This window comes from Elaeis guineensis, chromosome 12 (genome assembly GCF_000442705.2).
Source record: "Elaeis guineensis isolate ETL-2024a chromosome 12, EG11, whole genome shotgun sequence".
NCBI classification, from domain to species: domain Eukaryota; kingdom Viridiplantae; phylum Streptophyta; class Magnoliopsida; order Arecales; family Arecaceae; genus Elaeis; species Elaeis guineensis.
In genome coordinates this window covers 22344207-22358231 of record NC_026004.2, presented here as the reverse complement: position 1 = coordinate 22358231, position 14025 = coordinate 22344207, and the positions used below count along the sequence as shown (strand labels likewise).

The 14025-nt window shown below is 40.9% G+C and overlaps 1 protein-coding gene across 1 annotated transcript; it reads right to left on the bottom strand.

Annotated features, from left to right (window-relative positions):
- Window positions 1-9277: 9277 nt before the first annotated feature.
- LOC105054777 (uncharacterized) lies at window positions 9278-13011 on the bottom strand. Its single transcript, XM_010936367.4, has 4 exons — window positions 12421-13011; window positions 11340-11600; window positions 10388-11239; window positions 9278-10030 (listed from the first exon to the last, which is right to left on the bottom strand). The coding sequence occupies exons 1-4, from the start codon at window positions 12857-12859 to the stop codon at window positions 9561-9563; spliced, it is 2022 nt and encodes a 673-aa protein (XP_010934669.1). The 5' UTR covers window positions 12860-13011; the 3' UTR covers window positions 9278-9560.
- Between the last annotated feature and the right edge of the window lie 1014 nt (window positions 13012-14025).

Below are 14025 nucleotides of genomic sequence, written 5' to 3'. Positions count from 1 at the left end.
TTTAATTGGTTGTGCCTGACTTTGATATTAGTTAATGTGTTTTCCATAACATTTTTTCAAAAAATCTCGTTTTGACTTTTGAGTCGTTGAAGACTAGGCCCTATTTGAGATTCTCCAAATGTTTTCTAGAGCCCAAAAAGTACTTTCGATGATATATGTGTTTAGTCGAAAAAAATTTGAAGTAGCTTTCTGGTCCTCCTAAAAGCTAAAAAACTTCTATTTGGTAAGAGCTCCGGTTACGAGCTTTTCTTTAAAAGCACTTTCAAAAGCCCATTAGAAAGCTGTTTGTGTGACCAAAATACTTTTAAATTCTATAATTATTGCATTATTCATTATAATATTTAGATTAAAATAAAATATATAAATTATATATTAACAATACATTATACTATATTATATTATATGTATACTATATAATAACATGTTAATGTGTAATAAAAATAATTCAAACACTTTATTCAAAATATTGTATTATAATTATTAACTAATAATAGATGCATTATATTATATTAATTTTATTAGATAGTGTAGTATAGTTTAATATACTAATATTATCATTACTATTGTTACTGTATTATGTGTCCTTTATTATTATTTTCTCATATTAAAAATACTTATTTTAAAATATTGAAGTTCCATGGTATTTTAGAAATATAGTTATTAAACAACAAATAGATTTTTGTTACTACATAAAGTTCCATGGTAGAGACAGCCTATTTAAGTCTGCCTTTTAGGCCAAATGCCTGCCTGAGGCCATCCAAGATTGAGCTAGACTCAAGTCTAGTGGTGATCAGCACTAGCCTTCTTCTATCATAGCTAAATCATTTATAATGCATTTAAGTCCAAGATTTTAACTTAAGAGTGGTTTGTTTGCTTACATATTTATATAATTGAGAACTTACAAAGATGATGGGGACCATTAATTCTTTGTTAAAGTTGATTTTAGGTAGAGATCATTTTGTTAATTCAAAGTTGGCTTGCAATTGACAATTGTTTGGTGCTATAATGGTGGAGGTGACCTTAGAATTCTTCAACTTTTTTTAATTTTTATGAAAGTATGTTGATCTATACCCTTAAATTAGGGCTATCTCGAGAGAAATTGGATACTTGACATGGCTTCACAAAGTGTATCAATATACGCACATGACCGGTACATTTGAACCGATGTGCCGGTGGACTATGATGTAATTTCTGGACAACACTTTTATTCTTACATGAAGATTCTTGTGCTATTTGTTACCAAGATCCTTAGGTTTAGCCTAAAGCACCTAACACTTGAAACAGATACAGACACTCAGGCAGAACATCGTATCAATAAATTCTTAGATATCCAAAGGATCCAAAGCATAAACGCACTGCCCAATACACGAAGCTAGGCCAATGTAACATAGCTAATGCTTTATTTATATGTTTCAGTTCATTTCTCGATTATGGAGAAGGGAGATACTGATTTGATGAGCAATTGTCATTGCAAATATTTTTGCGCATATACATGGATATTCTTTTGCTTAAAAATATTTGGAGCTTGACAACTAATTTTAGGTGTTGGATTAAGAGATCCAACTGCCGTAACAATACAAGATGATCGTTGCCACTTTTAATGGGTTGGATAATATCCAACCCGTTTTAGCCGCCTTGGCATAAATTTTTGTGCAAAAATTTGGCACCGATGCCATGATATATCCAACCACTCCCTCGTCTAGCATCACACCACTGATGCTGGATGAAGCATTAATGCAAATTGTGCACCATGACGAGAAATTTGTTTTGGTTGGGCAGAAATTGTCTCCGACCGGTTAGCATGCACGCCATACACCTCTCTATTAATGAGGAAAGAAGTTTGAAGCTTATGATGCCTTGGAATTTCCCTTTTTTTTTTTTTTTTTGGCCCCCTAAAGAGAGGAAAAAAAAAAAGAAGTCTTGTAGTCTAGTCATGGTATAAATGCAAGAGTATCTTATGGAGTTCTAATCACAAGGATTATAACTTGATGATTTGGCTCTAGTTGGAGCTATATACTTTTCATTTTTGTACATGTTCGGTCCCTATGTTAGGAGTATTTGCAAAAATGCTGTGTACATGGTAAAGGGCTTTCTGGATTAAGACACCTACACCTAGGCTAGTACGCAATTGATGTATAAGATTAAATAAACTGTTTGTAGAGCTTGTATTGAGCTAGGCAGACTGGTACAAACTACAGACCATTGGATCACAACAATTTTTATACACCGCCTGATAAGGCCCGTTTTTTATAACAAAAGATTAAAAAAAAATAATAGAGAGCCTGTATTTATGGAAAAAAATGAATAGATGTGGTTAAAAGGAAGCTTGAACCAACAAGAATCTTATAAAATGATCTAAAATGTTGAATCATAACAAAGCCTGCAAAAAGTAACAAAACTATACGCAAATTGATTATATGGAAGCCAACTAACAATTTGCACATGTAAAGTCATGTTAAGCCATCTCAATTGAGGCTGCATTTTTGCAGTTCTACAGAACCATATGTGCATTAGGACTCTTGAGGTGATGTGAACCATCATAGTGCTGGGCTTCACAAGCTAATTGTCACATGCATTAAAATCGGCAAAAATACTCGAGCCTGCAAAAAAAAAAGAAAAAAGACATTATACATCAAAAATTTAAAGTCGGGTGCTGGAACCATGTTGGTATGTTACTGATTAACCACAATACAATCAGTATTCGGTATAGTATGATACATACTCTATATCGAAATAGGCTCGAACATTTTTTTTCTTACTCCCAACCATGGTATTACTCGACTTACAAGGTGGTTCCACCTAGCCTGGACCATTGCAGGCCTGTTTGGCTCATAGTCTCAATCAAACCTTGGTACCATGATAGTACTGTATGGTACAGTCAGCATGGGGTGTATTGGCTGGGATAATAGACCCTGAGTATCTATTTTGGGTACTTCTTCTTGACCTAATCTGATGTGTTATGACTTAGTTTCCCCTCCATGTGCATGATCCAAGCCGCATGACTGGGTTGGGGTTTTTTCCAGGTTTGGGTTGGGATTGGAGATTGGTGTTTTGTACTTGATACACGTTATTGATCCTTTTGTCTATCAACTTGAGCTTTTAAAGTCTAGTGGTAAGTTAATACTAGTAGTATGGCTTAACACTTTTTGCTTTTTGGGGATTGGAAGGCAAGGGCTTCTTTGTTCCTCTGCTGATGTTTTTGCTACCACTTGATAGGCTAATTTCGACTTAGTAACCTACATTCAAGAAGGAAAACCAACACAACAGAGGTTCAAGAAATCATCCATGGTCCACATTATCTCTTTTTTATTTGTGTTGGCCGGTTTTAAGTGCAGTTTATGCTACTTAACTTGCTAAAATTCCTCCTTCCTTTTGTTTTATATTCTTTTCGGTAAGAAAAACCCTACTTCATTTAGTTCTAGTTTTTATTTGGAAAATATTCAACAACTGGTCAACACCTTATCTTATTATTTGTTTAAAATCATAATTTCTTAAAGGTTCTAAATTCTACTTGTAAGATACTGAAAAACTGGTGACTCCTTACTTGTTCTTCATTTAAACTGTTGCTTTTTATTACCCAGGTGAGGCTATTCCTTTTGAATACAAATTCTTGCGGGGTTTAATGCTATCTCAGTGGTGTCAACTGCTTGGTAGCTCAATTCTGACACCGAGTATTCGATCATTTATCCTCCAACTCTATGGGAAGGTAAGACCCAAGTCCACTGGTGAAATTTCTTGGCAATCAAACAAAAAATAAAGACACCTTCAGCACCTAACATATGAAACGTGATGAGCTGGGTTTACTGTGGCAACTTCAGGGAACAATAGTTGCAAATATTGTATTTCATAATTTATAATGAAATTAGAAAGGCAGAATGGCTTCATGTTACTTGTAATCATGTACCTTGAGGCAGTCAGTAGATTGATTACTAAATTCCATCAAAAGTGGTTTGGGTGATTATAGCCAATTGCATTAGCTTTGGTTTTTCGAACTCAAGTTTATGTTTCTTCTTATAATATTTTCTTCTTATTGATATAACTAGTGCTGTTGTGTGTGTACAAATTTTTCATCTGAATCAAAATCATTACCAAGATATATGTGTGGGTACAAATTTGCTCTTTCTGACCTGGCTGTATAAGTTCATATATTCCTAGATATTGACTCATAAAATATACTGTATGCTTTGTGATCACCTGAAATAAAAATCATTGAATAGGAAAGTATATCCGAATTTCAATATGTTGATAATATTATGTCGGCTAAGATATCCAAATATTTGGCTCTAAAATTTTATTACCCAAATATTACAAATTGCCCTTCATTTTGCAAAATAAAAACCTACTCATATTACCGCATTATTTCTTCCAGAAGAGACTCTTAAACCTTCCCCTAATGCATGCCCTGAAGAGAGAGAAACGCCACCAGAAGTTTGATGCAAGTCTATCTATTATAGCTATTAGAATCATGTACGATCTCATCCATTATAATATGTACAATCTCAAATAACACAACTACCCTATTTTGCACATATAATCATGGTATATCAGCTCAGATCAAATAGAACAGTCTTTCCAAACAAATATTTCTTTTGCACTGGTTCTCCAAAACTGGGATAGAGTTGTCATATCTAAATTTAGCATCTATAACAAATCATAGGATCTTTTCAGACACTAATCAACTCTGCGCTTCGTGGTTTTATGAACTCATAGGCCACTGGCAATAGTATTATTAGAATCCAATCCTCCAGTGTAGACGATGGGATGTTCGCATGAACTCATCAGCCATCCATCACAGTCTTGCAGTGAGGTAGCTTTCCATTTTATATTTTTAACCCTCCTGTCATTCTCCAACCAAAACACCTATTATAACTTATTCATTATTTTAATATATAATGTAGGGGGCATCTCACTCCCCTCATTCTATCTCAGAAAAAAGAAAAAGAAAAAAGGAAAAAAAAGAGGCTTTTGCTGTTGTATTGCACCATACATGGTCCCTAGTATTTGTCCCATAACTATGGGTCCGTCCCACTAAGTGCCGATGTTCTCAAAACAAGTTCTACATGCACGATAAGCACCACAAGCTTCGATATCAATCGCTCTTGAGCTGCGTACGCCTTCAAAGTTGTCACTTTGTGATCATTCACAAAATCTAAGGCTTGAACCATAAAACTCTTTCAACCAAAGCTGTCTATAATGCACAATCAATGCATTAAAATGAGTGAGACCCCATCACCAGATCTCCTACCAAAAAAATTTCATTGATCATAACCTTTTGTTGGTGGATGTCTGGACAGGACACTACTTTCCAGGACCTTTTCGATATCACGTAATGCAGCAAGAAGAAAAAAGAAAAAAAAAAAAAAACAGAAAATAATCAATTACGTGGATCAGCCGAAAAAGGACTCGCCTCCACAGGATATACAAACTTCACTATGAGAAAAAAAATATTACAAGAGAAGATCTCATCCTCAACTCTCGTACACCCAATTTCTCTCTCATAAGAAATTCTCCCTCACAAAAACTCTCTCTCTAGGAAGATCTTCTGAACCCTTGAAGTGACCGCTGTCCGCTGTCCAAAAACCTCTCTGCTCCTTCTCTCAACGACGTGCTGCTCTCTCTCTTCACGGATTCTCTTCTCTGGGTTCCATACGAAATTGTCCGCGCCAAGAGACCACCAGGCCACCACACCCTCTATTGTTCACGAACAGAGCCTTTATAGACGTTAAATCCATGTTAGATTAGGGTTAGGAGTCCTAATCAAGCCTCGGACCATTGGATCATGACCAAGAATTACCCACACCCTCTGATTGCATGCCGGTCCACGGAACAGTACCGTGGACCGCGAGAAATGCATGAAAAATGCCCATGCGATCCACATGGTGGGCTGTGCACTGCCCAATCCATGATGGACCGAGCAACGGGCTCCCAGAGGCGCTTATGGGCCTGGGCCGGCCTGTGTGCCCCACGCGCCCGAGCCAGGGCCTGCCTGCGCGTTGGGCCGCACCCAGCCGCGTGCTGCCGCACCTGGGCTGTGCACAGCCGCTCCACCGGCCTGCCGCCGACTGCCGGCGATCCTCCGCCACTCCAGATTCCGTGTCGATTTCTCTCATGCATATCTCCTCCGTCCGAACTCCGTTTGAAGTGATTTTGATCTCGTTGGACTCTATTTTTTAATCGCAAACCTCGTTGTGGGCTCAATGTGGATCGAATCTCAAGACGTCAAATTCTAACAATCTCCACCTCGACTTAATATTCGACCTCCTAACTCTGAGAGCTTCTAGATCTCCTCGCCTCCATGCCTTGGGGCAATCGCCTGCTGATCATGGATGAACAAACATGAGAGTCGAGCCAGGCCGCTCGATCCCATCTCCATCGTATGCTGTGCTCCTCCTGACCTGAGACTTGCTCGGAATATCATCCTGCGGCAATAGAAATCTCATCTTGCGACGTCGCTTCTCGTCCTCCCAAGTTTCATGTCTCGTACCCGATCCACCTCCACCTGGAGCTCCACCTCACTCTGGGCTCCACCTGGCTCCTAAAGCTCCACCTCGCACTGGACTTCTCATCAGGTAATAATGTCTTCTCTTCCCCTTCTTCCCCTCCAGAACAATCCTATCGCCGTGTAGCACCTTCAAGATTCCTCTAACAGCTACCGTCCTGTAGCCTCTCGAATCCAGTTTACTCAGTGAGATAAGATTCCGTCTAAAATCGGGTATGTATCAAACCTCCCCCAATCTCCTCACTACACCATCATATGTCCTCCAGCTGACCGTCCCAATATCTCTGATCGCACAGCTCGATCCATCCGACAGATAAATAGTATCCTCACTATTTTCTAGAGAGTCAAACTGCTCCTTTTTGCAATATACATGATAGATGCATACAGAATCTAATATTCACTACTGGGAAGAAGTAGATACCTCGTCAGATATCTCCAGAACATTTCTCTCTAAATCACTACTGGCTGTCACTACAGCAGCCATCGTCCGATCTTTGAGTTGAGAGCAATCTCTAGCTAGATGCTCCAACTTGTCACATTGGTAACATCTGGTTTTGCTCAAATCCCTCCTGGACTTAGACCGCCCTCGTTGCGATCTCCTATCGCTTCGTCTACCGCCTCCTGCTCCTTCATAAATCATCAAAGTTGAGCTACCGCCACCTAAGCTCGAAGCCGGATTCTCCCTTCTGAGAATCTTATCTGGAGTATCGCTGCGGTGACTTCATCCATCTTGATGGTACTCTTTCCCATTAGAAGAGCAATCACCAAGGACTCATATAAAGGAGGAAGTGATGCCAGCAAAACCAGCACTCTGATCTTCTCCTCAACATTCTCACCAATGCTGAGGAGGTCGGTAAAGATCTTCTGGAAGTGGTTTAGATACTCCTACACGCTCTGTCCCTCAGCTATTCGCAGCTGGTAAAACTGCCTCCAGAGGAAAAGAGCGTTGGTGAAAAATTTCGCCATATACAACTTCTCGAGCTTCGACTACAGCACCGTCAGAGAAGTCTTGCTAAGCACATAGATCACTATTTCATCCGTTAGGTACATGCAGATGGTACTCACCGTCTGCATCTGTAGCCGTTTTCAATCCTGCACCTCAATGGTGGTTGGCTTCTCCTCGCACAAGAAAGCATCGATCAACCCTTGTTGAATGAGCACATCCTTCACTCTTGTCTGCCACAAGGAGAAATTGCTTTTTCCATCAAACTTATTGATCTTCATTTTGATTGATCCTATCTTCTCCATCTTCAATCTTGCTCACCACCGCTGCAATCTGCATCCTTGTACCACCTCGCTCTGATACTATTTATTGGTGGATGTCTGACCAGGACACCATCTCTTAGGACCTTTTTCGATACCGCACAATGCAGCAGGAAGAAAGAAAAAATAAAATAGAAAATAATCAATTATGTAGATCAACCAAAAAAAGACTCGTCTCCACGAGACATGCAAACTTTACTGTGAGAAAAAAAAATATTACAAAAGAAGATCTCACCCTCAACCTTCGTACACCCAATTTTTCTCTCACAAGAAGTTCTCCCTCACAAAAGCTCTCTCTAAGAAGACCTCCTGAATCCTTGAAGTGACCACTGTCCAGAAACCTCCTTGCTCCTCTCAGCGACGTGCTACTCTCTCTCTTCACGGATTCTCTTCTCTAGGTTCCGTACGAAACTGTCCATGCCAAGAGACCACCAGGCCACCACACCCCCTACTGTTCACGAACAGGGCCTTTATAGGCCTTAAATCCATGTTAGATTAGGGTTAGGAGTTTTAATTAGGCCCAAATCAAGCTCCGAACTGTTAGATCATGATCGAGAACTACCCACGCCCTCCAATCACACATCAATCCACGAAACAGTGCCATGGATCGTGAGAAATGCGTAGGAAATGCCCACGTGGTCCACGTGATGGGCTGTGCAACGCCCGATCCACGATGGACCAGGCAACGGGCTCTCAGGGGCATGCTTGGGCCGACCCGCATGCCCGGGCCAGGACCAGCCCGCACGTTGGGCCGCATCCTACCATGCCCAGCCGTGTCTGAGCCGCACACCGCTGCGCGCTACCGCGTCTGGACTGCTTCTCTCGTGCATATCTCCTCCATCCGAACTTCATTTGACATGATCTTGATCTCATTGGACTCCATTTTTCATCGCGAATTACGCTGTGGACTCGATATGAACCAAATCTCAAAGCCTCAAATCCTAATACCTTTCTATACCTTAGAGATGCAAGCTGGCCACTAACTCGGTTAGCATTTCGGCTACCATCTAAGCAAGCAACCTTAATGGAGCCATTAAAGATCTTTAAACCTTCCACTAGGCCAAGGTCTCACAGCATTAAACCAGCAGGGAGCAGTGTACAGTGTCCGGCAGTTTGGAGGTCACGTCCGTCCAGAAGCATGGAAACAATCGTCCAGCCTACATTAAACATTCTGCAGGACCACACCGGCAGTCTGCAACAGCTAGCACCATTTATGCTCCACAGTATCTGGGCTAGTGCTATCCCCACTGCTCTTATGCTCGGCCAAGGTAGAGACACATAAATTGATTTTGCCTGATTTCTATCTCGGCTCTTTCACATGGACACACATACCATATGAGAATACCGCAGGACCAGATCAGCCTGGAGTCACATGTTGCACCAAGTCCCTGGCCTCTCACATATGGAGTCCTTTCACATCCCAGACAACAGAGAGAAATCGTACAGTAACTGCTGAAACTAAGATTTGGGAAAAGAAAGCAACTTTCACAGCCCAGACAACACAGAGAACATGTATAGTAACCGCTAAACTAGGATTTAGAAACAGAAAAAGTAACTAGAGCTACAAGGATCTGCCTTCATCTTCTCTGAAGAACAATTCTAGCTCAGAGGTCAATAGTTAGGAAAAGAGAAACATACATTGCATAACTCAGAGGTCCTTATTCGAGGACACGACGCGCTTGAAGATAAGTGGTTAGTGACGGGAATAAATCCTCCTTGCATGTTGCATTGGAATCCCTCAGACAAGGAATCTGAGTACAGGTTAAGAGGATGACAACCACCACCATCTCGACCGGGATCAGTAACCGACGCTTAGTTGTTGAAGCACCGCCTCCATCGTAGGCCTCTGGCTCGGAGTCTCACTTGTGCAAACTAAGGCAATCCCTGCGAGCTTTGATGCCTCCGGTTTGGAGTAGTTCCCATCGAGATTTTCATCGATGAGGTTTTCAAGCTTAGCATACTCCGAATTCAGCCGCAGGTGGGAGACATTGCTTTTCCCTGTAAGGATTTGGAATACAAGGACTCCAAAGGCATAGACATCACTCTTTTCGGTGAATCGGCCAACAGTGGTATATTCGGGGGCCAAGTAACCCATGGCAGCACTGGCTTTGAGGGTCGAGAAGACCACATCGTCAGCCAAGAGTTTGTGAAGACCAGAACCAGAGAGTCGAGGAGCAAAATTATGATCGATGAGGACCTTCTCTGCCGATATGTTTTGGTGGACCAGAGCAGGCTTGTTTGATCGATTGCTGTGTAAATACTCAATACCTGGATAAGTAGCAAATGAAGCAACCAAATCAAGTTCGGTAAGGTTCAAGAGTGTTTTCTCATAGGGGGGATAGATTCTAACGAATCACTTGAAGTAAATATGTAAAATAATGACAAAACTAAAACCAACAATAACCGGTCCAACTCCTTTCATGTCTTTTTTTTCCCATCAATGAGAAGCTTAAGCAAACAAATTTCCTATGTATAATTATCCGTCAGAAATGGCATCCATAAATTTTTTTTTTTTTGAATGAACAATGAGAAAATTGAAATAAACAGTCATCATAGGCCACATCAAGTCATGCATTGAAACATGATAAGTAAGAACTAAGAAGCAAGAGGTTCAAACTTTAGTACCTTTAGCAATGCCTTTGACAATAGATACTCTTGTAGGCCAGTCTAGAACCCTGCCATTCACATTATCCTTCATATCCAGATACTGCGACAGGCTCCCATTTGTAACAAAATCATAGACAAGGAAGCACTCCCCCCTGCCTCTAGAACAGCAAAAGCCCCTCAATCCAACAAGATTCTCATGCCTCAACAAAGTCAGGATCTTCAGCCCCTTCAAGAAGTCAGCCTCCTCAGTTTTACAGCTTGTCTTGTTGATGCTCTTAACAGCAACCACAGTCCCGTCTCGCAAGAGGCCCTTAAAACTTGCGGCGAAGTTGCTCTTCCCCAGCAAGTTAACATCCGAAAAGTACTGAGTCGCACACTCCACCTCCTCAAGATTGAATCGAAAGCTCTGAGAGACCTCCTGAGAGAGCCCCACACCGCCTCGCCCATCAACCAAGGAATCCCATCCATTGGAGTACTCGAGGCTGATAAGCGGGGAGGCACTCTTTCGATAGAAATCCTTGGGCTGGTCGGTGCTTAGCCGGCTGTCTGAAACCTCTAGTGCACTACCAATCTTCTGCTTCCGGCGACGATATAGTGCAAAGGCCAGTAAACTGATAACCAACCCTCCAAATGCCAAAGCAACTATTCCGATAACAACTTTTACTGCAGAGGATTTTGAAGATTTTGAGCAGTGGGAACCATTGCAATGTGCGGTAATGTTAGCCGATTGTGGGATCTCCTGTCCAAAGGGTTCAGGTTTGCTGGGATTCAGGACATCATCTGAAGAGCAAACTTTGAGGGAAGTGAATCCAACTCCACATAGTTCTGTGTTGTTCCCATACTGGAATCCTCCATTCAGTCTCTTTAAATCTTCATCCAGATCAAACAGTTTGTCTCAGCTCAGTAGGAACTCGACAAGGAAACAGAGAAGAATCAAATTTTAGAACAGAAGAGAGCAAGTGAGAGTTACCGGAGGGGACATTGCCGGAGAGGGAGTTATTCCGGACATCGAATACTACCAGCTGAGGAACCTGAGCTAGCTTCACAGGGATTGAACCAAAGAGATGATTGAAGCTCAAATCCAACCTCGTCAACTGTGTTAAATCTCCTAAAGTGGCCGGAATAGCTCCGTTTAAGTGATTGCACTGTAAGGCAAGAACAGTGAGCTTCTTCAAAAGACCTAGCTGGGGGGGTATACCTCCTGTCAACTGGTTATAGCACAGCTGCAACACTACACATAGATAAGGAAAGCAAGGTAAAAATTAGAATAAGAATGCGCTAAAATATCGAGGGAAAACAAAGTTCTATCAGCTTAGCCGATCAAAAATAACGGAAAACTAAAAGCAAGATAGTAAACTCAGATCAAAAAAAAAAAAAAAAAGAATAAGAAGAAGAAGAAAATCCAAACGCGTTATCAAGTTTCTCTAACTCTAAAGGAAGAGCTTTTTTTAAAAAAAAAAATAAATGTAATTCTAAAGGAAGAACTTTTTTTTCCTCTAACTCTAGAAAAAAGCCAATGAGAGACAAAGGACGAGCTTTTTCTCTAACTCTAAATAGAAACTTATAGCAGAGCTCCAACACCTAAAGTAAAAACAAAGCCTTATTAGTTTTAGCCGATCAACTATCTGTGAAAAGCTAATATCAAAAAAAAAGAGTGAACCCAGGTAGAAAAATTGCAAGGAAAAACCCATGCACCATCAAAATCCTAATTTTTCTCTACCTTTAACTATAAAGTTACAAAAGAGTTGCAAAAATTTCACTTATTTAAAAAAAAAACAAATGAGAGGCAAAGGAAGAAAACCCAAAGCTCAACAGTAAAGAAGAACGCTTCCGAAGAAAAACTATAGAGGAAGAGAGAAAGTCCAAAAATCCAGCTCGGAAATCGTCAAATAAACCACAATCTGCAAGCAAAATCGAAACTTTTGTCCGTTTAAATCACTCATGTCCACAAAAATACCATAAGAACAAAAAACCCAGATGGCGAATACACCAAAACCGAAGATTTATACTCACTTCTGGTCCTCACTACCCTTCCCTGAGGCCAAACTCACCTTGCAGGCTCTCCATTTTCCCGAGCTCCACCGGAATGCGGCCGGGGAGGTTGTTATTGTTAAGGTAGAGTTCAGAGAGCTCGGTGAGGTTAGAGATTTCTCTCGGTATCTCCCCTCTGAGAGCATTATAGTGGAGGTACAAACCCGAGAGGCACCGGAGCTCGGCCACCGCCGGCGAGATGAACCCCGAGAGGCCCTTCCCCTGGAGCGAGATGTTGGCCACTTTGCCGTACTCGTTGCACGCCACCCCTTCGAAGTCCCCTCGGCAAGGGTCCCCATCGCTAGTCCACGAGGCCAGAATCCTCCCCTCCTTGTCCAGCGCTGCCTTCACCTCCATGAGGGCTCTCAGCTCCGCATTCCCCTGAACAGCCCTGGGGCCGAGAAGGAGAAGGGAGAGGAGGAGGAGAGAGAAGCCACGGAGAAGAGGAATCGATTCCATGTACCCAGAACGAGCAAAGAAGAAGGTAAAGGAGGCACCTTTATCTCTAAATTTCTCTCTATGGTGGAAGAAGACTAGAGAGGAGAGAAGAAAGTGGTCAAGGTTGCAGTAGAAGAGGCCAAAATTGGGGGGAAGGGGGTGGGGGGAGAGAGAGAGAGAGGAGAGAGTACTATATTTATTAAAAATAAAATGGAGAGTATTTCAAAAAAATAGAATAAAAAATAAGGTGGGTGGATCGCTACATGACAATCAGATCCTGTCCACCGTCTGATTAGAAAATAGGCCATGGAAGCCCTTTTTTATGATTTTCTTTGCGTCGGAGTCAAAATTGTACTCATACATAGCTATTACAAAACGGGAAACCTCAGAGGGTATTTCAAAAAATAAAATAAAAATTTTATATGGGTGGGGCGGTACACAATGATTGGGTGCTGTCCGCCGTTTGATTGGAAATTGGGGTATGAAAGCGATTTCATTTAATAATTCATTTAATGGATCATGGAACACAATGGCAAATTTGTAATTATATAGTTATTCGGGAAAGCAGGAGAAATTAGAGGACATGTTAAAAAATCAAAAAGAAAATTTAAATAGATGGATCGTTCCACGAGGTTCAGATGATGTCCACCGTCTGATTGAAAGATAGGTCTATTGAAGCACTCTTTTATAATTTTTGGGTGGAAAATGAAACTAAATGGCAAAGTTGTAATTGTATAGCTATTAGAAAAGAAGAAGAAATTAGGAGGTGTTCCCAAAAAACAAAAAAGAATAAAAAAATATATTAGTGGATCCCTGCACATTGATCAGATGATCTTGGCCGTCTGATGGGAAATGGGCTTTCGAAGTCTTTTCTCTAAAGAAAAAAAGAATATGGCGTCAAGTTGTCTCTGTCACTTCACCACTTTGAGTGCAGCGGTAAAGTTGTAATTATTTATAACTTTGTGCTATTTTTTTGGAACAGAATGCACTTAAAAATGTCTTTTTCATCGAGATTCTATTTTTTAGCATTTTTCAGAGCCAAACTTTATTGATGACACGTTGAAATCGAATTCTTTTCAATAACACTGCAGCTTTTACAGATTTTTATCAGCTTTTCCAACGAAAAGGCAAAAAATACAATAATAAAGGCAAAGCAATGTTCTATTGTTGACCCTCCTTTCATATAA

What these genes read in the sequence shown, in the direction of transcription:
- LOC105054777 (XM_010936367.4), bottom strand. Translation starts at nt 12,859, where the DNA reads ATGGAATCGATTCCTCTTCTCCGTGGCTTCTCTCTCCTCCTCCTCTCC. An exon ending in GAAAATGGAGAGCCTGCAAG is followed by an intron (nt 11,601 to 12,420) that starts GTGAGTTTGGCC and finishes ATCTATGTGTAG; the next exon opens with TGTTGCAGCTGTGCTATAAC. An exon ending in TGTCAAAGGCATTGCTAAAG is followed by an intron (nt 10,031 to 10,387) that starts GTACTAAAGTTT and finishes CTACTTATCCAG; the next exon opens with GTATTGAGTATTTACACAGC.